The 22,450-nt window shown below is 36.1% G+C and overlaps 1 protein-coding gene across 2 annotated transcripts in view; it reads left to right on the top strand.

Annotated features, from left to right (window-relative positions):
* NPAT (nuclear protein, coactivator of histone transcription) overlaps window positions 1-22,450 on the top strand; it is a 53,472-nt gene that overhangs the window by 6,374 nt on the left and 24,648 nt on the right. Inside the window, exons 2-4 of one of the 2 annotated variants that reach the window (XM_082629665.1) lie at window positions 10,177-10,295; window positions 20,266-20,326; window positions 21,581-21,653. In XM_082629665.1, coding sequence (XP_082485791.1) covers window positions 10,177-10,295; window positions 20,266-20,326; window positions 21,581-21,653 — 253 coding nt within the window. The remainder of the gene's footprint in view (window positions 1-10,176; window positions 10,296-20,265; window positions 20,327-21,580; window positions 21,654-22,450) is intronic. The other variant, XM_082629666.1, reaches the window with a different exon arrangement.

The raw sequence follows: 22,450 nt of genomic DNA, 5'->3' as shown, positions 1-22,450 counted from the left end.
CTTAGTAATAATTGCCTTAGTAGTTATTAACTCTTATACCAACACTGGGGTAAATATACTACAAAGGGAATCTAGTATCCAGTAATAGGATTTCGGTACATAGGGAATTCAAAAAAAGATTCTCTGAGGAAGTGATAATTACAGTAGACCTGAAGAATGAGTTGGAAAAAAAAAAAAAAGAATGAATTGGAAGTAGCTAGGCTAAGAAAAAATAAGCTGCCCAAGCAAAGGGAATAAAATATACAGTAGCCTTGAAATAAGAGCATTCATGTATTGAAAACATGCTCAACATCAGTAATTATTAAGTAGAAATCAAAACTACAATGAAGTACCACCTCGCATCAGTCAGAATGGCCATATTAAAAAGTCTACAGGGGCTTCCCTGGTGGCGCAGTGGTTGAGAGTCCGCCTGCCGATGCAGGGGCACGAACCGGGAAGATCCCACATGCCGCGGAGTGGCTAGGCCTGTGAGCCATGGCCGCTGAGCCTGAGCATCCGGAGCCTGTGCTCCGCTACGGGAGAGGCCACAACAGTGAGAGGCCCGCGTACCGCAAAATAAACAAAAACAAAACAAAACAAAGTCTACAAATAACAAATGTTGGAGAGGGTGTTGGAAAAAGGGAACCCTCCTACACTGTTGGTGAGGATATAAGTTGGTGCAGCCACTATAGAAAACAGTATGGAGGTTCCTCAACTAAAATTACAGTTGTCATATGATCCAGCAGTCCCACTCCTGGGCATATAAACAGACAAAACGATAATTCAAAAAGATACATGCACCCGTATGTTCATAGCAGCACTATTCACAATAGCCAAGACATGGAAACAACCTAAATGTCCATCAACAGATGACTGGATAAAGATGTGGTACATGTATACAATGGAATACTACTCAGCCATAAGAAAGAATGAAATAATGCCGTTTGCAGCAACATGGATGGACTTGGAGATTATCATACTAAGTAAAGTAAGTCAAAAAGAGAAAGACAAATACTATATGATATCACTTACATGTGGAATCTAAAATATGACACAAATGAACCTATTTACAAAACAGAAAAACTCTCAGACATAGAGAACAGACTTGTGGTTGCAGAGGGGAGGAGGGGATGGATTGAGAGATTGTTGTATAAACAACAAGGTGCTACCGTACAGCACAGGGAACTATATTCTATATCCTGTGATAACCATAATGGAAAAGAATGTTTTAAATGTTTATGTATGTGTGTGTGTGCACGCGTGTGTGTATTTATTTATTTATTTATTTATATATAACTGAATCGCTTTGCTGTACAGCAGAAATTAACACAACATTGTAAATCAACTATACTTCAATTTTTAAAAAAAGCATTCATGTATTGATGGAATTGAAAGACCAGTTTGGCTAGGAAAGATGGAATGACAAGACATAAGGCTAAAGAGGAAATTAGGATATAAAACAAGTAGAGCCTCATATGACATATTAAGAATATAGGATTTTTTCTCATTGAGATATAATTCACATACCACACAGTGTAAATTTCAGTAGTTTTTAGTACATGTTGTGCTACCATCACCATTATCTTAATTCCAGAACATCTTACCACCCCGGAAAGCAACCCCATACTCGTTAAGAGTCACTCCCAATTTCTCCCTTTTCCCATCTTCTGGCAACTAGTAATCTACTTTCTGTCTATAGATATACCTATTCTGGACATTTCATGTAAATATGATTATACAGTATGTGGCCTTTTATGTCTGACTTCTTGAATTTACCAGTGTTTTCAAGATTCATCAGTGTTTGAACAAGTATAGATAGTTAATTCCTTCTTATGGCTGAATAATATTCTGTTGTATGGATATACCACATTTTGTTTGTCCATTGATGAACAGTAGGTTGTTTCCACTTTGGGACTATTATTAAAAATGCTGCTGTGAACATTTGTGTACAAGTTTTGTTTGGGCATATGATTTCAGTTCTCTTAAATATATTCCTAGGAGTGGAATGGCTTGGTTGTATGGTAATTCTATGTTTACTATTTTTGAGAACTTAACATATGGTTTTCAAAAGTGGCTGTACCATTTTATGTTCCCACCAGCAATATATGAGGTTTCCAATTTCTCCACTTTTTTTTTTTTTTTTTGCGGTACGCGGGCTTCTCACTGTTGTGGCCTCTCCCGTTGCAGAGCACAGGCTCCGGATGCGCAGGCTTAGCGGCCATGGCTCACGGGCCCAGCTGCTCCACGGCATGTGGGATCTTCCCGGATCGGGGCTCGAACCCGTGTCCCCTGCATCGGCAGGCGGACTCTCAACCACTGTGCCACCAGGGAAGCCCCAATTTCTCCACATTTTTGCTAATACTAACTACTGTCTGTCTTTTAATTCTAGATATCCTAATGGGTATGAATTAGTACATCTCATTGTGCTTTTGCTTTTACATTTTCCTAATGACCAACGAAGTTGAGTCTCTTTTCATGTGCTTATTAGCAGTTTGTGTATCTTCTTTGGAGAAAGGTCTGTTCAGATCTTTTGTGCATTTTTTAATTGGGTTATTTGTCTCATTATTGTCTTGCAAGAGTTTTTAAATATATTCTGGATTCTGGTCCCTTATCAGATATATGATTTGCAAATATTTTCTTCCGTTTTGTTGGTTGTCTTTTCACTTTCTTGATGGTATCTTTGGAAGTACAAAAGTTTTTAATTTTGATAAAGTTCAATTTATTTTTTTTTCTTTGGTTGCTTATTCTTTAGATGACATATGTAAGAAACCATTGTCTAATCCAAGGTCAAAAAAATTTACACCTGTGATTTTTTTCTAAAAGTTATAATTTTAGGGCTTCCCTGGTGGCGCAGTGGTTGAGAGTCCGCCTGCCGATGCAGGGGACACGGGTTCGTGCCCCGGTCCTGGAGGATCCCGCATGCCGCCATGGCCGCTGAGCCTGCGCGTCCGGAGCCTGTGCTCCGCAATGGGAGAGGCCACAAGAGTGAGAGGCCTGCATACCGCAAAAAAAAAAAAAAAAAGTTATAATTTTAGCTCTTATATTTAGGTCTTTGATTCATTTTGAGTTACTTTTTGTATTTAGCATGAAGAAAGGGTCCAACTTCAATTTTTTGCAGGTGGCTATCCAGTTGTCCCAGCACCAGCTGTGAAAAGACTATTCTTTCCCCCATTGAAGTGATGTGGTACTTTTCTAAAAAATCAATTGACCATAAAAGCTTAGACTGTTAATTCTGTTCAACTGACCTACATGTCTATCCTTATGCCAGTACACAGCTATCTTGATTACTATAGCTTTGTAATATGTTTTGAAATAGGTAAATGTGAGTCCTCCAGTTTTTTGTTTTCGAGATTGTTTTGCTACTCTGTGTCCCTTGTATTTCCTTACAAATTTTAGAATCAGTTTATTAATTTCTGCAAAAAAGGCAGGTGGGGTTTTGATAGGGATTGTGTTGTGTGTGTAGGTCAACTTTGGGAGTATTGATATATATTCTTCGGATCCATGAACCCAAGATATCTTCCCATTTATTTAGTCTTATTTAACATCTTTCAATGTTTTCTAGTTTTAGTGTAGTCTTGTTTTGTTAAACTTATTTCTAAGTATTCTTTTTAAATAGAATTGTTTTCTTAATTTCATTTTTGGATTGTTTATTGCAAGTGTATAGATATACAGTTGATTTCTGTATGTGCATCTTGTATCCCACAGCCTTGCTGAAGTCATTTAAAATTTTCTATATGTGACATCATCTCATCTGGAAACAGGACTGGCTTTTGGTTTCATTTCTATTTTTTAACTCTATTTTTTTTTCTCTAATATCCATTATTTCCTTCCCTCTGCTTCCTTTGGGTTTAGTTTGTTCTATTTCTAGTTTCTTAAAGTACAAGTATAGGTTATGGATTTGAGGTCTTTCATCTTTTTAATACAGGTATTTATAGCTATAAGTATACAAATAAGCAATGCCTTAGCTGCATCCCATAAGTTTTGGTATATTGTATTTTTGTTTGCATTTATCTTAAAATATTTCTACTTATTCATATATTCTTTGACCCTTTGATTATTTAGGAGAGTGTTTAATTTCCACATATTTGTGAATTTCCCATTGTTTCTGATTTCTCATTTCATTCCATACTCAGTATGATTTCAGTCTTTTTTCATTTATTAAAAACTGGGCAATTAGGAGAGAAATTGAAATAACAGGCATCCAGATTGGAAAGGAAGGAGTCAAATAATCTCTATTTTCAGATTAGATGATGTCTTGCCCAGGCTAGAACTTTCAGTACAGTGTTGCATAGAAGTGGCAAGAGCAGACATCTTTGTCTTGTCCTTGATCTTGTGGGGAAAGCTTTGAGTCTTTCACCATTGAATATGATGTTCACTTGTCTTTTTTTTTTTTTTTTTTTTTCTTTTTCTTTTTGCGGTATGCGGGCCTCTCACTGTTGTGGCCTCTCCCGTTGCGGAGCACAGGCTCCGGATGCGCAGGCCCAGCGGCCATGGCTCACGGGCCCAGCCGCTCTGCGGCATGTTCACTTGTCTTAATGTCCACTTTGTCTAATACTGGTGTAGCCTCTCCAGCTGTCATTAGGTTGCTGTCTGGATGGTGTATCTTTTTCCATCCTTTTATTTTCAACTAATTTGTGTCTTTAAAGTATGTCTATTGTCAAGAACATATAGTTGGATCATATTTTTATTCATTCTGTGAGTCTCTGCCTTTTAATTAGGTGCTTAATCCATTGCCATTAAATAATTACTGGTTAGGTGTGGATTTTGTCTACCATTTAATTATTTGTAGTCTATACATTTTATTTTTTTTTTGTTCTGCTATTCCTCTAGTACTGCCTTTTTTGTATTGAATAGATCCAGTTTAACATTCTAATTTCATTGTTTCCTTTTTATTTTTTATGTTTAAGTTATTTTCTTCATGATTGCTTAGAGATTACAGTTAACTTAAAACAATTCTATTTGGATTAATATCAACTTAGTTTCAATAGTATATTAAAATTTTTGCACCTTTATAATTCCATTCCCTTTCCCCTTCTTTTTGCTGTTAAAGTAATATAAATTACATCTTCGTATATTGTATGCCCATCAAGACAGATTTATAATTGTTGCTGTATGTAGATGTCTTTTTTTTTTAACATTTTCCCCCTTTTTATTTATTTATTTTTATTTTATTTTATAATTTTATTTTATTTTATTTTTTTGGCCACATAGCATGTGGGATCTTAGTTCCCCAACCAGGGATGGAACCCACGCCCCCTGCATTGGAAGCACAGAGTCTTAACCACTGGAGTGCCAGGGAAGTCCCTGCAGTTGTCTTTTAAAGCAGAGAGGAGAAAAAAGGATTACAAACAAATATCATTTATACTATTTTATTCTTGCCTGTGTAGTTACCTTTACCATTTTTCATTAATTTTTTAGTGTGGATTTGACTTTCATTTTAGTCTGAAGGACTCCCTTTAATATTTCATATAGGGCAACTCTGTTAGCAACAGATTCTTTCAGTGTTTTTAATCTGGGACTATCTTAGTTTCTTAATTTTGAAGAAGTCATGCTAGATAATAGAATTCTTGGTTGACTTTTTTCTGTCAGCACTTTTAATATGTCATCTCACTGCCTCTGGCCTTCATGGTTTCTAATGAGAACTCAGCTGTTAATCTTATAGAGGATCCCTTGTATGTTATAAGCCATTTCTCTTTCCACTTTCAAGATTCTCTCTTTTGACAATTTATGATATGTCTAGCTATGGATCTCTTTGAGTTTATCTTGCTTGTAGTTTTTTAGTTTCCTGAATAAGTAGATTGATTATAGTTTCCTAAAATTTTGGGTGTTCTCAGCCATTATTTCTTCAAATATTCTTTCTACCCTTTTCTTTCTCTCCGTTCATTCTGGGACCCCCAGAACATATGCTTATGTTGGTACATTTGAAAAAGTTTCATAGGTCTCTGAGACTGTTCACTTTCATCATTCTTTTTTTGTTTCTGTTCCTCATACTGGATAATCTCATTTGATCTATGTTCAAGTGCACTGATTCTTTGATCTTTCTCCTCACATCTGCTATTTATTGGCAGATTTTGTACTTCAGTTATTATGTTTTTTGTTTTCAACTCCAGAATTTCTACATGGTTTTTTTCTTTTAATTTCTTTCTCTTTTATTTCTTTTTGATAGATGTTCTCATAATTTTGTTTAGATATTTAGGCATAGTTTTCTTTAGTTCTCTGACCTTATTTTAAAAAGCTGAAAGTTTTAAGTCTAGTGCCTTGGCTTCCTTAGTGACAGTTTCTACTGACCGCATATTTTCCCCCTTGTTTATTAGCCATACTTTCTTGTTTTTCTGCATGTCTCATAATTTCTTTATTGAAAATTGAGGACTTTGAAAGTTTTCAGTTGGTATAGTGGTAGAATGTGACAACTCTTGTAATCTGATTCATCTCCCTCCATGTTTGTTATTGCGCCTTGTTGTTGTTTAGCAGTTTTTTTAACAATTAGTCTCCTGAACTAATTATATAAAGTCTATATTCTTTGAGTTTATATTCTGTGATTGGACAATGATTTCCTTAAATGCTTGGAGTCAATAAATCTCCCACTGTTTGCTAGGGGGCTGTGTGTACATTGGGGTATGCTTCAACATTCAGCTAAGCATTTGACAGCTTTGCCTTAGCCTTCACTTCCTGCTTGTCAGAGGCTTATGGTCAGCCAGAGGTGAGCGCTTAGGGCTTTGTCAGATCTTTTCTGAATACACATGGTACCCTACATTGGCACATGGCCTTCTAGTGTCCCAGGAGTATGTCAGAGCTTTTAAAATCCCCCTACAGACTTCCCATTCCCCAGCTTTTCTTTTTGAGTTTGTTTGTTTAGCTTGTTTTTTGTCCCAACCATTATCTCTGTCATAGGCAGCTGTAGTGTTAAACAGTTTCTGCCGATTGATTTAACAAAAACACCTCCAAGGAGAAGGTTTACACAGGGTGAACTTTGATTCAATTCAAAGACAAGCCATGCAAGTGAGGTTTTACATGGAGTTGTCACACAAATCAAATAATGACAGTTTCTGGGAATGGGACTTGGGAAAGATTCCAGCTTCATCTGATCTGTCCGTTTTCTACTGGGCTGCTGGTTTTCACTGCATTTGCAGGCTGTTGATTTTCAAGTATACCACTCGGAGAGATGAGCATGAAAATAGAGGAAGTTAAAATGCCACAGTGTTCATTGTCCTTACTGACATTCAGCCATTTTTCTTAATAAATGCTCACAGATTTTTTTGCAAGACAATGATTATTTTCAGAGTTCTGTAAAAGTTTAATAATTTGTGCCAGTGTTCTCATTGCTTTTATAGAAGAGAGGACTTTTGGAGGTCCTTACTCTTCCATTCCTGCTGAAGCTGCTCAGGATTTAGAAGTTTAACCTGAGAGCTGTGGGAAATGATGTGAACCCTTCAGCTTTACACAAGGAAATAACCAGATTTGATTCACAAGTCAAGGCAGGTGTGATGCCTCATAGATGAAGTATCTTACTCTGGAAGAATTTAAGTGCTTTTTTTCCCCAAAGACACAGTGCTTATTTTAACACAATAGAATAAGAACCTTGTCTCCTGATATCCTATCTAGTGTTCTTTTTCTGCTATACTACTGCTTATAGAGTTGGTTAGTTGAACCTCAGTGATGCTAAGAAATAAAGAAAACAAGGATAGGATGCTAGTCAAGACAGTGTTCATATATATGAAAGTACAAAGCACTGGTACATGATATTGTTTCATAAATGTCAGTTAGGTGTGAATGGTAAAGTTCTGGTTTAAATAGTTAATGCTTTGATTCCCAAAGGGCAGAAATTAAAAAGCAAAGGAGTGCCTTTCTTACATTTCATACAAAGTAGGTCTTCTCTTCAGTTTTTTTTTAAACCATTAGGCAAATAAGTGAAATATACAGGTAAATTGCAATGTTGAGAGAATGTAATTTTTTTCATAATCCAATAAGTTAATTTATACCATCTACTAACCTAGTTAATGTGGAGGTTACGGAGTAGAACATTTATCACTTATTGGTTCTCTTGTTATTTATTGTTACTTTATTGTTTCTCCTGTAAGCATTACTGTGCAGTAATTGCACTTTATCAAACACCTTATTTTTCTGGGTTAGCTAGAGTTTCTGGGAGTTTTGGTTTTTTCCAGTTTTATTGAGATGTAATTGATATGCATCACTGTATAAGTTTAAGGTGTACAGCATAATGGTTTGACATATATATTGTGAAATGATTGCTGCAGTAAGTTCAGTTAGCCTCTATCATCTCACGTAAATACAATAAAAAGAGAAAGCAAAAAAAAAATTTTTTTTTCCTTGTGATGAGAACTCTTAGGATCGATTAAATCTCCTAACAATTTTCATATATATCATACAGCAGCATTAAGTATAGTCACTTACTATATTGCAATGTACTTACAGTCCCTAGTAATTACAGTTGACCCTTAAACAACACAGATTTGAACTGTGCGGGTCCACTTACATGTGGATTTTTTTTTCAACAAACACTACAGTACTACACAATCCATAGTTGGTTGAATCTGCGTATGTGGACCTCGGATTTGGAGGGCCAACTATAGTTATACATGGATTTTTCGACTGTGTGGAGGGTCGATGCCCTTAGCCCCAGCATTGTTCAAGGGTCAACTGTATTTATCTTGTAACTGGAAACTTGTACCTTCTGACCACCATTTTCTGATTGCCCCTCCTTCCGTCCCCTGCCTCTGGTAACCACAAATCTGGTCTCTTTTTCTGTGAGTTCAGTTGGGGTTTTTTTGTTTTTGTTTTTAAGATTCCACATATGAGTGAGATCATATAGCATTTGTCTGTCTTGGCCTGAGTTATTTCACTTACCATAATACTCTCAAGTTCTATCTATGTTGTCCCAAATGTCAAGATTTCATTTTTTTTTAATGGCTGAATAATACTCCATTGTGTGTATATATACACCACAACTTATTTATCCATACATTCATCAGTGGACACTTAGGTTGTTTCCATGCCTTGGCTATTGTAAATAATGCTGCTATGAACACAGGGGGCACAGATATCTTTTCAAGATAGTGGTTTTTCTTTCCTTTGGATATATTCCCAGAAGTGGAATTGCTGGATCATATGGTAGTTCTATTTTTAATTTTTTGAGGATCATCCATACTGTTTTCCGTAGTGGCTGTATCAGTTTTCAATCTCACCAACGGTACACAAGGGTTCCCTGTTTTACACATCCTCTCCAGCATTTGTTTTCTGTTGTCTTTTTGGTGATGGCCATTCTAACAGGCATGAGATGATATCTCATTGTGATTTTGATTTGCATTTCCTAATGGCTAGTGATGCTGAGCATCATTTCATTTACCTATTGGCCTTTTATGTATCTTCTTTGGAGAAATGTCTCTTCAGGTCTTTTGCCACTTTTTAATTGGATAACTTGGTTTCTTGCTCTTGAATTTTATGAGTTCTTTATTTATTTGGGTTATTAACCCCTTATCAGATAGAAATGTGGAAATATTTTTCCCATTCCATAGGTTGTTTTTTCATTTTGTTGATGGGCTTCTTTTGCTGTGCAGAAGCTTTTTAATTTGATATATTCCAACTTGTTTACTTTTTATTTTGTAACTTGTGCATTCGGTGTCAAAGCCAGAAAATCATTGCCAAGACCCCTGTCAAAGGGCTTTTTTCCTGTTTTCTTCTAGGAGTTTCTTGCTTTCAGGTCTTATGTTTAAGTCTTTAATCCATTTCAAGTTAATTTTTGTGAGTGGTGTAAGATAAGGGTCTAGTTTCACTCTTTTACATGTGAATATCCATTTGTTGAACAGATGTTTTTTTCTCCATTGAGTATTCTTGGCTCCCTTGTCAAATTTAGTTGACCATTTATGCTGTGGATTTTTTCTAGGCTCTCAGTTCTGTTCCACTGATCTATTTGTCTGTTTTTATGCCAGTACCATACTGTTTTGTTTACTATGGCTTTATAGCATATTAGCTAGAGTTTTTCTTTTCGAACAGCTGTTTTATGAATTCTGCTTTGTACTGCAGCACAAACTGGTGTTTCGGGCAAGGCTGTAGAATCCCGTCATGTTCACCTAAAGTTACATTTATGATATGAAACTGCTGTAGTATTTTCAACAGCAGTTTTAATTGAAAGTACTGCATTTACTAAAATTACTGAGTTACATTTTATTTTTCCTTTAGGTTACTTACAACAAGAGAACCTTACTTCTACCTGCCAGGCTTTTATTTTGGAAAGTTCAAATTTAAAAGAATATGCAGAACACTGTACAGATGAAGGTTTTATCCCAGCCTGCTTACTGGTGAGTGATTTGTTCTTTAAGGAAATATTTCATCATTGACCCACATAAGACACTATAAACATGGTCTTAAAAATCAGCTCATTAGCAAAATCAAAATGAGCAGAAATTTGATAGTTTGATTCATGTATGGGTGGAAAGACCTAAAGAAGGCCAGCTCTGTTTTTCATACATTTATGTCTAAGCTGGGAAGTGAGTTCCAACTTTGAGAGTCAGTTTCAAAATGACACCCTCATTTCTAATTAGTTTCACTACTGCTTATTTTGGGGCTTACTTGTTTACTGCCTGTTATGGACTAAATATTTGTATCCCTCCAAAATTCATATATTGAAACCCCACCCCTCAGTTTATGGTATTTAGAGGTAAGGCCTTTGGAAAGTAAATAGGTTTAGATTAGGACATGAAGTTGGGACCCTCATGATGGGATTTAAAAAGTGAAAGACAGAGAAATGTCCATGTGCACACACAAGAAGGAGGATGTCTGCAAGCCAGGAAATCGGTCCTCACCAGGAACCAAATCATCTGCCAACTTGATCTTGGATTTCCCAGCCTGCAGAACAATGAGAAACAAGCCACCTGGTCTATGGCATTATATAGCAGTCCAATCTTTCCTATATTTGCTTTTCCTATAGTTGCTTACTTCAGACAAATATAAAACAGATATTTTGATATCTTGTTGTCACCTCTTTTTTAAATATCACTAGACCAGTAGAGCATTGTTTGGTATTTAATGGGTATATGCTAGAACTACATTATTTGAAATGGTATTTTGTCATTTTATTTTAAACATGGGTCTTTAGATTCATTTCAACTGTCACAGAACATGATTATCTATGGAGGAAACCTAAAAAAACCTACAAAACTTCTGGAGTTTAGCAAGGTCACAGGATACAAAGTGTACGAAAGTCCATCATATTTCTTTATACCTACAATGAACCACGGGAAGTGGAATTAAAAAATATATATACCATTTACAGTAGCACCCAACAAACAAACAAAACTAAAATACTTAGGTAATACATCTAAAAAAATATGCGTAAAATCTGTATGCTAAAATCTACATGAAAGAAATCAAAGACTTGAATAAAAAGAGATACTCTGTGTTCATGGAATGAGCAACTCAATATTGTTAAGACACCTGTTCTCCAAATTTTGATCTACACATTCATTACAGTCAAAATCCCAACAAGTTTTTTGTTTGTTTTTGTTTTGAAATGGCCATTTATTGACTATGTCTGATCTGCAAGGTACCATTTACATCCTTTTGTTGTTCAAATAGTTTTTTCAAGAATAAACAAACAGAAACTACATCTAATCCATTCATTTAAGGGGGATGGCTAACGATGTGACACAGGGAAATAGAGTAAGTTCCCTACATACGAACCTTCAAATTGCAAACTTTCAAAGATGCGAAATGCTACTACCCAGACATCACTGGGTCGTTTTTTCAAGAGGATAGATGGAATTGAATCCAGCAAGGAACTAGAACCTGTGCCATCAACGTCAGGCGTGAGTGAAATTGTAGTTTGCCCTCCATCTCCTATTGCTGACGATCCTTCAGCTCTACCGTCTCCCACCTCCTCTCCCTCCTCCAGTCAGTAACTCTTCTTGCCTTTTGACTCAATGCCAGCCCCTGTATTCCAGCTATTGTACTGTACTACTGTACTTCTCAAGGTACTGTACTGTAAGATTAAAAATGTTTTCTTTATTTTTTGTGTTTGTTTTTTATGTATTATTTGTGTGAAAAGTGTTATAAACCTATTAAAATACAGTACTATATAGCTGATTGTGTTAGTTGGGTACCTAGGCTAACTTTGTTGGACTTAACAAATGAGCTCTTGGAATGGGACTCATTCATATGTAAGGGACTTACTGTAATCAACTTTCACTTTGATACCAATTAGGAAGTGATTTTCCTAATTTACTGAATATCTACCAGGCGCATACTCAGCATCAGCAAATTGATGATAACATTTTACAAGAGTGATCCAGATCCACAACTCTTTTGACAGCAGGACCTAATTTGAACTGATATTTATAGCCCTTTTTAAAAATCCCACTCTCTAACTATTTATCCACTTAGTTGTAGAAATGTTAATTTTAGATTGTGAGCTGCTGCCCCAACCCCACAGGAGTTATTACATAATACACAGTTTATGTCCAGGAATAATAGGCATTATCTCAAAATCTAAAAAAAACTGAAATTTTATACACATTTGGGAGTGATGCTGATAATAGGGGGGGCATTGCAATTGTGGAAGCAGGAATTTATGGAGAATCTCTGTACCTTCCTCTCAATTTTATTGTGAACATTAAACCGCTTTTAAAAATTAAATAAATAACACATATGATCCCAACAGTTTCAGGGATTTTGGATCTTCACCACAAATGATTGGATACTCTTGGGCTCTTCATTTATTTAATGACAATAATTTTAAAGAATGAGGGCATTCAGAGAAAAATACTCAACAAACTTTTTATTGACTTTTTTAAGTTCACAATATCATAAGTTGTAATCCAGAGTTAATTTATCCTGTCTGCCAAATACTTTATAATTATTATATTTGTAAAGCTACCAAAAACATTGTTCACAAATCCAAAGAAGTCCTAATCACATTGTTTTTTTGTTGGTTTTTTTTTTTGCGGTACGCGGGCCCTCACTGTTGTGGCCTCTCCCATTGTGCAGCACAGGCTCCGGACGTGCAGGCTCAGCAACCATGGCTCACGGGCCTAGCCGCTCCGCGGCATGTGGGATCTTCTCAGACTGGAGCACAAACCCATGTCCCCTGCATCAGCAGGCGGACTCTCAACCATTGCACCACCAGGGAAGCCCGTAATCACATTCTTAACACTAACTTGCAGTCCAGTATCAGATTTGTTTGTGTTGAATTGGTTTATTGACAATAGCTGATTTTTGTTAAAGTAGCACCCACTTAAAAGATCATTGATCACTTTATCAATATGAAATGCCTTTCTTTGTCTTTGTTTTAAAGTCTGTTTTATCTGATACAGGTATTGCTACCCCAGCTTTATTTTCATTTCCATTTGCATGGAATATTTTTCCATCTCTTCATTTTTACTCTTTGTTTGTCTTTAGATTTGAACAACTGAGTCTGTTGTAGACCGTATATAACCTTCGTACTAGCTTTATAGTGGGTGATCCACTACCTTTACTATGTGTTTGTCTCTACCAGTGAGATATTTTTCTTTCATAATTTTCTTATTTCTAGTTTTGGCCTTTCCATTTAAAGAAGTCCCTTTAAACATTACTTATAGGGTCAGTTTAGTGGTGATGAACTCCTTTGGCTTTGTTCATCTGGGAAACTGTATCCTTCACTTCTGAATTATAATCTTGCCAGGTAGAGTATTCTTGGTTGTTTGGTTATTTTTTCCAGCACTTTCAATATGTTGTGCCAGTCACTTGTGGCATGTGACGTTTCTGCTGAAAAATCCTCTGATCATCTTATAGGGGTTCTCTTGTATGTAATTAGTTGTTTTTCACTTGCTGTTTTTAAGATTCTCTGTTTCTCTTTAACTTTTGACATTTAAATTATAATGTGTCTTGGTGTGGGTCTCTTTCGGTTAATTTTGTATGGGACTCTATGCTTTCTGTATTTGAATGTCTTTTCCTTTGACAAGTTAGGGACGTTTTCAGCCATTATTTCTTCAGATGGGTTTTCTATTCTTTTCCCTCTCACTCTTCTCCTTCTGGAATCCCTATTATGGGAAAGTTAGTGTGCATGACGTTGTCCCAGAGATCCCTTAAACTATCCTCATTTTTTTTCAATCTTTTCTGTTTTAATTGGGTGATTTCTGCTACCCTGTCTTCCAGATTGCTGATCCATTCTTCTGGATTCTCTAATCTGTTGATTGTCTGTAGTGTTATTTTCACTTCGGTTATTGTATTCTTCAGTTCTCATTGGTTCTTTTTTGTATTTTCTCTTTGTTGAAGTTCTCACCTGAGTTCATCAGTTCTTCTCCCAAGTTCAGTGAGCATCTTTATGACTATTACTTTAAACTCTTTAGCTGGTAAATTGCTAATCTCTCTTTTGTTTAGTTCTTTTTCTGGGGTTTTATCTTGTTTTGTTTGTAAGGTATTCCTTTGTCTCTTCATTTTGCCTAGCTCTCTGTATTTGTTTCTATGTATTATCCTGGTCTTGAAAGAGTGGCTTTATGTAGAAGGTGTCCGGTGGGCTCAGTGGTAGAATCCCCCTGTCACCAGAGCCAGGTGCTCCAGGGGTATCCACTGTGTGGGCTGTGTGCACCTTCCTGTTGTGGTTGGGCCGCAGCTGCTGTGGGTGTGGTGGTGGGCAGGGCTATCCTTCAAACTGGGGGTCTGAGGCCCAGCCACTACTGCTGCCAGCTTGCTGATGTGCAGTGCTGGCCCCTTGGAGTAGGAGCACAGGTACCACTTAAGTAGTGTTGTGGAAGAATAACCCAAACAGTTCTTAAAAAGGATATGTTCAAGGACTCACATTACTCGACCTTAAGACTTACTAACCAGCAGTAGTGATCAGGATTGAGTGGCATTAGGAGATAGTTAGGCATAAGATCAGTGGAACAAAATAGAGAGTCCAAATGTGATATTTCTGACAAAAGCACAAAGGCAATTCACTAGAGAAAGGATGATCTTAACAACAAGTGGTGATAGAACAATTAGACATCCAGATTTTAAAAAAAGAAGAACCTTTACCCATACCTCATACAAAAATTAACCAACAGTGGATAACAGATCAAGATGTAGAACATAGAACTATAAGACTTTCAGAAGAAAACATAGGAGAAACTGTGCAATCTTGGTTTTGGTAATGAATTTTTAGACATGAAGCTAAAAGCACTGACTAAAAGATGAAAATTTGATAAATTCAACGTTATAAAAATTTTAAATTTTTGCTCTATAAGAGACAATATTAAAAGAATGAGAAGCCATAAGCTAGGCGAAAATATTTGCAGCTCTGAAAAAGGAATTGTGCCCAGAATATATAGGAAACTTTTTTTTTAACTGAATTTTTTCTTTAGTGGGCAAGAGATCTGAAGACCCTTCCCCAAAGAAAATACAGGAATGGCAATAAGCATGTGAAAAAAATACTCCACATTATTAGTCATTAGGAAAATGAAAATTAATACTCCAATCAGACACTGATACATACATATTAGAATGACTACTATAAAAAACAATTTTTAAAGTTTGTCAGATTCTTGGTGGCAAAGATGCAGAGCAACAAATTATTCATTGCTGATGACAATGCAAAATCATACAGCCGCTTTGCAAAACAGATTGTCGGTTGTTTATAAAGTTAAACAACTGGGCCCCATGTGACCCAGCATTCATACAACCAGATATTTACCCAAGTAAATTGAAAAACTTATATTCACAGTAAAACTTACATGCTGATGTTTATCTGTGGTGTTCAAAAACTGAAAATAACCAAGATGTCTTTCAGCAAGTGAATGAATAAACAAACTGGTACATTCCTACTAGTAAGCAGTAAAAAGCAGCACTGTTGATTCATGTAATAACATGAATGAATCTTAAATTCTTCTGAATTCTTCTAAATTAGCAACTTTAACAAGTAAATTAATATAGATAATGGGAGCCAGGTTTCTCTGTGAGAAAGAAAGTACAAATAAGCATAAGAATGAGACCTGTAGCATTAAATTATATAGTCAGATATATCAGTTATGAAGTTTATGAAGTTTATTTTAATATATGTACTGTTATATACAGAAATACAGATTTTTTTTGGGGGGTATGCGGGCCTCTCACTGTTGTGGCCTCTCCCGTTACGGAGCACAGGCTCCAGACATGCAGGCTCAGTGGCCATAGCCCACCGGCCTAGCCGCTCCGCGGCATGTGGGATCTTCCCGGACCAGGGCACGAACCCATGTCCCCTGCATCGGCAGGCAGACTCTCAACCACTGCGCCACCAGGGAAGCCCCAGATTTTTGGTATATGTGGATTAGCATATCTGTGTGTGTAACTCTGTGTGCTATGGGGGCTTAGCTGCAGTAATACCCTAGTAACTACAAGCTTATCTACCACCCACATTTTTACTTCTCATGGTTCTGGAGGCTGGAAAGACCAAGATCAAGTGCCCCTGTTTCAGATCCTGGTGAAGGCTGTCTTCCTGGCTTATAAACGACCACCTTCTTGCTGTGACCTCAAATGAATTTATGTGGACATAATTCTTTGTATAGCATTCATTCAGCAAATGTTTTTTTAGCTACTAAAAATAAAGCAGAATATAATGATCAAGTTAGTATTAGGTGTATCCCTTAACTTCTCAGACTTCAAATAACACAGAAGCTACTGTACCACAAGCAACTCTATGTCACTAAAATGGACAACCTAGAAGAAAGGGATGAATTCTTAGAAAGGTACAATCTCTCAAGACTAAACTAGGAGGAAATAGAAAATATGAACAGACCAATCACAAGTAATGAAATTGAAACTGACTAAAAAACTCCCAGCAAACAAAAGTCCAGGACAAGATGGCTTCACAGGTGAATTCTGTCAAACATTTAGAGAAGAGTTACCTATCCTTCTGAAACTATATCAAAAAATTGCAGAGGAGAGAACATTCCCAAACTCATTCTGTGAGGCCACTATCACCCCAATACCAAAACCAGACAAAGATACCACAAGAAAAAGAAAATTACAGGCCAGTATCACTGATGAACATAGACACAAAAATTCTCTACAAAATACTAGCAAACCAAATCCAACAATACAGTAAAAGGGATCATACACCATGATCAAGTGAGATTTATCCCAGGGATGCAAGGATTTTTCAGTATACACAAATCAATTAGTGTGATACACCACATCAAAAAATTAAAGAATAAAAATGATATGATCATCTCAATAGATGCAGAAACAGCTTTTAACAAAATTCAACACCAATTTATGATTGAAAAACTCTCCAGAAAGTGGGAATAGAGGGAACCTACCTCAACATAATAAAGGCAGTATCTGACAAAACTACAGCTAACATCATGCTCAGTGATGAAAAGCTGAAAGCATTTCCTCTAAGATCAGGAACAAAAACAAGGATGTTCACTCTTGCCACTTTTATTCAACATCGTTTTGGAAGCCCTACACACAGCAGTCAGAGAAGAAAAAGAAATAAAAGGAATCCAAATTGGGAAAGAAGAAATGAAACTGTCACTGTTTGCAGATGACGACATTATACATAGAAAATCCTAAAGATGCTACCAGAAAAGTACTAAACTCATCAGTGAATTAAGTAAAGTTGCAGGATACAAAATTAATACACAGAAATCTCTTGCATTCTTGTACACTAACAACAAAAGATCAGAAAGAGAAAGAAACAATCCCATTTACCATCGCATCAAAAAGAATAAAATACCTAGGAATAAACCTACCTAAGGAGGCAAAAGACCTGTACTCCAAAAACTATAAGATGCTGATGAAAATAAAGATGACACGAATAGATGGATACCATGTTCTTGGAAGAATGTGTATTGTCAAAATAACTATACTACCCAAGGCCATCTACAGGTTCAATTCAATCCCTATCAAATTTCCAATGGCATTTTTCACAGAACTGGAACAAAAAATGTTTTAATTTGTATGGAGACACAAAAGACCCCAAATAGCCAAAGCAATCTTGAAAAAGAAAAACGGAGCTGGAGGAATCAGGCTCCCTGACTTTAAACTATATTACAAAGCTAGAGTCATCAAAACAGTATGGTACTGGCACAAATACAGAAATATAGATCAGTGGCACAGGATAGAAAGCCCAGAAATAAACCCACACACTTATGGTCTATTTACGACAGAGGAGGCAAGATTATACAATGGAGGAAAGACAGTCTCTTCAATAAGTGGTGCTGGGAAAACTGGACAGCTACATGTAAAAAAGTGAAATTAGAACACTCTCTAATATCATACAAAAAAATAAACTCAAAGTGAAAGTGGATTAAAGACCTAATTGTAAGGTGGGATACTATAAAACTCCTAGAGGAAAACATAGGCAGAACACTCTGATATAAATTGCAAGAATGTTATTTTGTATCCATCTCCTAGAGTGATGGAAATAAAAACAGTAATAGACAAATGGGACCTAATTAAACCCAAAAGCTTTTGCACAGCAAAGAATGAAAAGACAATCCACAGAATGGGAGAAAGTATTTGCAAATGATGTGACCGACAAGGGATTAATCTCCAAAATTTACAAACAGCTCATGCAGCTCAATATCAAAAGAATGAGTGATGCAATCAAAAAATGGGCAGAAGTCCTAAATAGACATTTCTCCAAAGAAGACATACGGATTGCTAAGAGGCACATGAAAAGATGCTCAACATCGCTGATTACTAGAGAAATGCAAATCAAAACTCCAATGAGATATCACTTCACACCAGTCAGAATGGCCATCGTCAGAAAGTCTACAAACAAATGCTGGAGAGAGTGTGAAAAGGGAACCCTCCTATGCTGTTGGTGGGAAGGTAAATTTGTACAGCCTCTATGGAGAACAGTATGGAGGTTCCTTAAAAAACTAAAAACAGAGCTACCATATGATCCAGCAATCCCACTCCTGGACATGTATCTGGAGAAAAACGTGGTTCGGAAGGATACATGCACCCCAATGTTCATTTCAGCGCTTTTTACAATAGGCAAGGCATGGAAACAACCTAAATGTCCATCAGCAGATGAATGGATAAAGAAGATGTGGTACATATATACTATGGAATATTAGCCATTAAAGCGAATGAAATAATGCCATTTGCAGCAGCATGGATGGACCTGGAGATTATCATACTAAGTGAAGTAAGTCAGATGGAGAAAGACACATATATCACTTATATGCGGAATCTTCTAAAAAATAATATAAATGAACTTTTTTACAATACAGAAACAGACTTAGAGAACGAACTTATGGTTACCGGTGGGGGGAGGGGGGGAGGAGGGATTGATTGGGAGTTTTGGATTGACATGTACACTCTGCTATATTTAAAGTAGATAACCAACAGTGACCTACTATATAGCACAGGCGACTTTGCTCAATATTCTGTAATAACCTACATAGGAAAAGAATTTGAAAAAGAATAGATACATGTATATGTATAACTGAATCACTTTGCTGTACATCTGAAACTAACACAGCATTGTTAATCAACTATAATATAAAATAAAAAAAATTTTTTTAATGACAGAAGAATAAAATAGGGATCTGCTATGAAAGTTCAGGAGGGGAAAGGGAAGTAATCACCTATGTGTAGACATTGTCTTAGATATGTTACATTTATCATCAATCTTCACCACAAAATATTGTATTAATTAAGAAGTCATATGTCTTAAGTCATTAGGAAGTCATTTTTATATATGAAAGTAAGCCTTAGAAAATCTGGGTGATTTTTCACACATGCAGTAAATGTTGAACTTAAAACCAGAACTGTCTGCTCTAAAAATCCTTGGCTCTTCCCTGTTCTATTATATGACCTCAAACTTGAGGTAATAAAAGCCTGCCCTTTAATTACTGATAGGAATGGGGGCAGTGGGGAATGACTTTATGAGATGATAGAAGTGAAAATAACAAGGTACTGATCCTTGGGAAGGATATCTCTTACACTCAATTTTTTTACTTTGTTCTTTGGCAGGTTCACATGGCATTCAGGATAGAAAGGGCAGATTAGGAGTGGGTCCTCATTTGTGTGACTGGATCCCTACCTCCCAAATGAAAACTGCACTCCTGCCATTGTACTATCTTAGCTAAAGAAACATAGTCACAATATCTTATTCAAACAGACAAGGTTCTTTACCTTTAGAAGATTTGATTCACCCCCTGACAAGCGACTGTTTCCATCTTTGATGACCTGCTCTTCACCATTTCTTTATCATCTACTCTGTAATCCAGATCTTTTATTAATTTTTATGGTGAAATATTTTGTAGTGGGAAATTATTGGTAGTATTATTTGGTTTTGGTAATGCTTGATCTTTTTCTTTTCAGTCTTTATTTGGAAAAAATTTGACAACAATTTTGAATGAATATGTAGCTATGAAAGCAAAAGGTAAGAATTCAGGTTCAGGGATTTTTTTGTGAGTTTTATACAGCATTTATCTAATATTTTTAATTAGAAATAATTTTTAAAGGATATTAATACTTCTTAAAAGCCATAAGAAAACTTGTGTCAACTATGATGAGATAAAATTTACTGTGAAATATCTAATTAAATAGTTCATTTTTATTGAGTGATAAGTATAAAATAATACTTTCCTAAATTCATGTCTTAAGGAGAAAGTTAGATTTATTCTCTCATATTGGTTATTTCTATAGTTTACATGTTAAAAGACTCAGCAGTAAAGAATTAGTGTAAATGATAACATTTTTTAAAAAAGCTTAACATTTATTGAGTACTGTCTATTGCAGCATTGTGCTATGTGCTTTCATAGCTTTTATCTCAGTCCTTAAAATAATCCAGTGAGAGTTGTCGATTGTTTAGACCTGTTCTTAAGTATCAGAAAATTGAGGATTAAAGAAGCCAGATGACTTTTCCAAGATCACAAAACTAGAAACTATAGAGAGTAATAAGCCTAGAAGTTCAGGGCCTGAAGGTTTTCTTTTCCCAAACTATTTTATCTATCTTACAGGAATGTTTAATGTGTAAATGACCTCAGAAACAATATGTTATTGCAATACAAAGGTTTATATCCTACTTTTATGTTGGGTAGCTTTCTCTGGTTTGAGCTTTTATAAGTATATAGTAAAGAATTTAAATACCTTATGAATTTCCTGTCATTGTGGCTTTAGAACACATCCTGAAAAAGACTAATTCGTCCTCAGGAATTTTACCTGTAATTCTGAGTAGTTGCTGAGCAGTCATGGTGATTTGGACATGAAAACATTGGATGTAGGAAACTAATTTCCACACTCCACGGGGGGTTGTATAATTTTATAAATTTAATTTATAAGTCAAATTATTTTAATTTACTTTCAAATGTCACATGATAATAGAAGAAAGATTTAAAATAGTTTGTCTTTTTTATTTCAAAGAAAATATAAAATTACTGATCTAAAAAACCTGCGTAGTTTTCACAAGTTTCCTCTTCCATCGTATTGTATCTGATTCTTAATGGCTTGAGCAAAGAAAGCAGCCTCGTTGTAGCTCTGCAGGTCTTTTACAAGATAGGCTTATTTCTCAGTTCCCAACAAATGTCAACAGCTGAGAGATAAGTTTTCCATATTGATTTTCTGTGTCTGTTAAGTTAAATGATGAATTTTCTCCACCTGTATTTATTATGAAACGTTTCCTCTTACGATTTAGAAACATCAAATGATGTCCCAGCAATTTTGTCATCTCTGTGGAAGAAGTTAGACCATACACTTTCTCAGATCAGGTAATAAAGAGCTTATACAATAAGCTTATCAGAATGTGCATAAGGATTTTGGAATGCAAACGCATGTAAGAATCACTTCACATATAAATCTTATGACCTACACTGTGCATTTATATAACACTGATCTAATTTTGAAATTATAGGTTATTGATATTTCTTTGTCTTTGATTGAAATAATTTGAAATAAATTGCCTATTTTAATAAAATGTTTAGAAATTAGGAAATTAATGGTACTCCCAGGTTCCCATAACAATTTAGAGGCAGATCTCTGGCTGAATACAAATCTAGTCCCAGTCTTTTTTTTTTTTTTTTTTTTTTTTTTTTGCGGTACGCGGGCCTCTCACTGTTGTGGCCTCTCCCGTTGCGGAGCACAGGCTCCGGATGCGCAGGCTCAGCAGCCACGGCTCACGGGCCCAGCCGCTCCGCGGCATGTGGGATCCTCCCAGACCGGGGCAAGAACCCGCATCCCCTACATCGGCAGGCGGACCTTCAATCACTGCACCACCAGGGAAGCCCTAGTCCCAGTCTTGGTGAATGCAAATCTCCTAACGTGGGCCCCATGTGGCTTGCGTTATACAGTTGTATCTTCATTACACATGCAGAAAATTGATATGTGGAACCCATGCCTCCTTTGTTCTTCCCTTATAAAGAAACAAATAGTAATACTTCTGAATCTTCTGCTTTCAGAATTTTCATATGGGACTGATATCTGCCTTCTACATATGTCAGGGCCTTGGAATGCCAGTTTCACCATCCTTAGAATAGGTATCAATTTTAGAATGTATCTTATTTAACTA

This window comes from Mesoplodon mirus (genome assembly GCF_964341445.2).
Source record: "Mesoplodon mirus genome assembly, chromosome: 7".
NCBI classification, from domain to species: Eukaryota; Metazoa; Chordata; class Mammalia; order Artiodactyla; family Ziphiidae; genus Mesoplodon; species Mesoplodon mirus.
The sequence above is the reverse complement of the archived record's forward strand: the minus strand, read 5'-3'. Positions and strand labels throughout refer to the sequence as shown.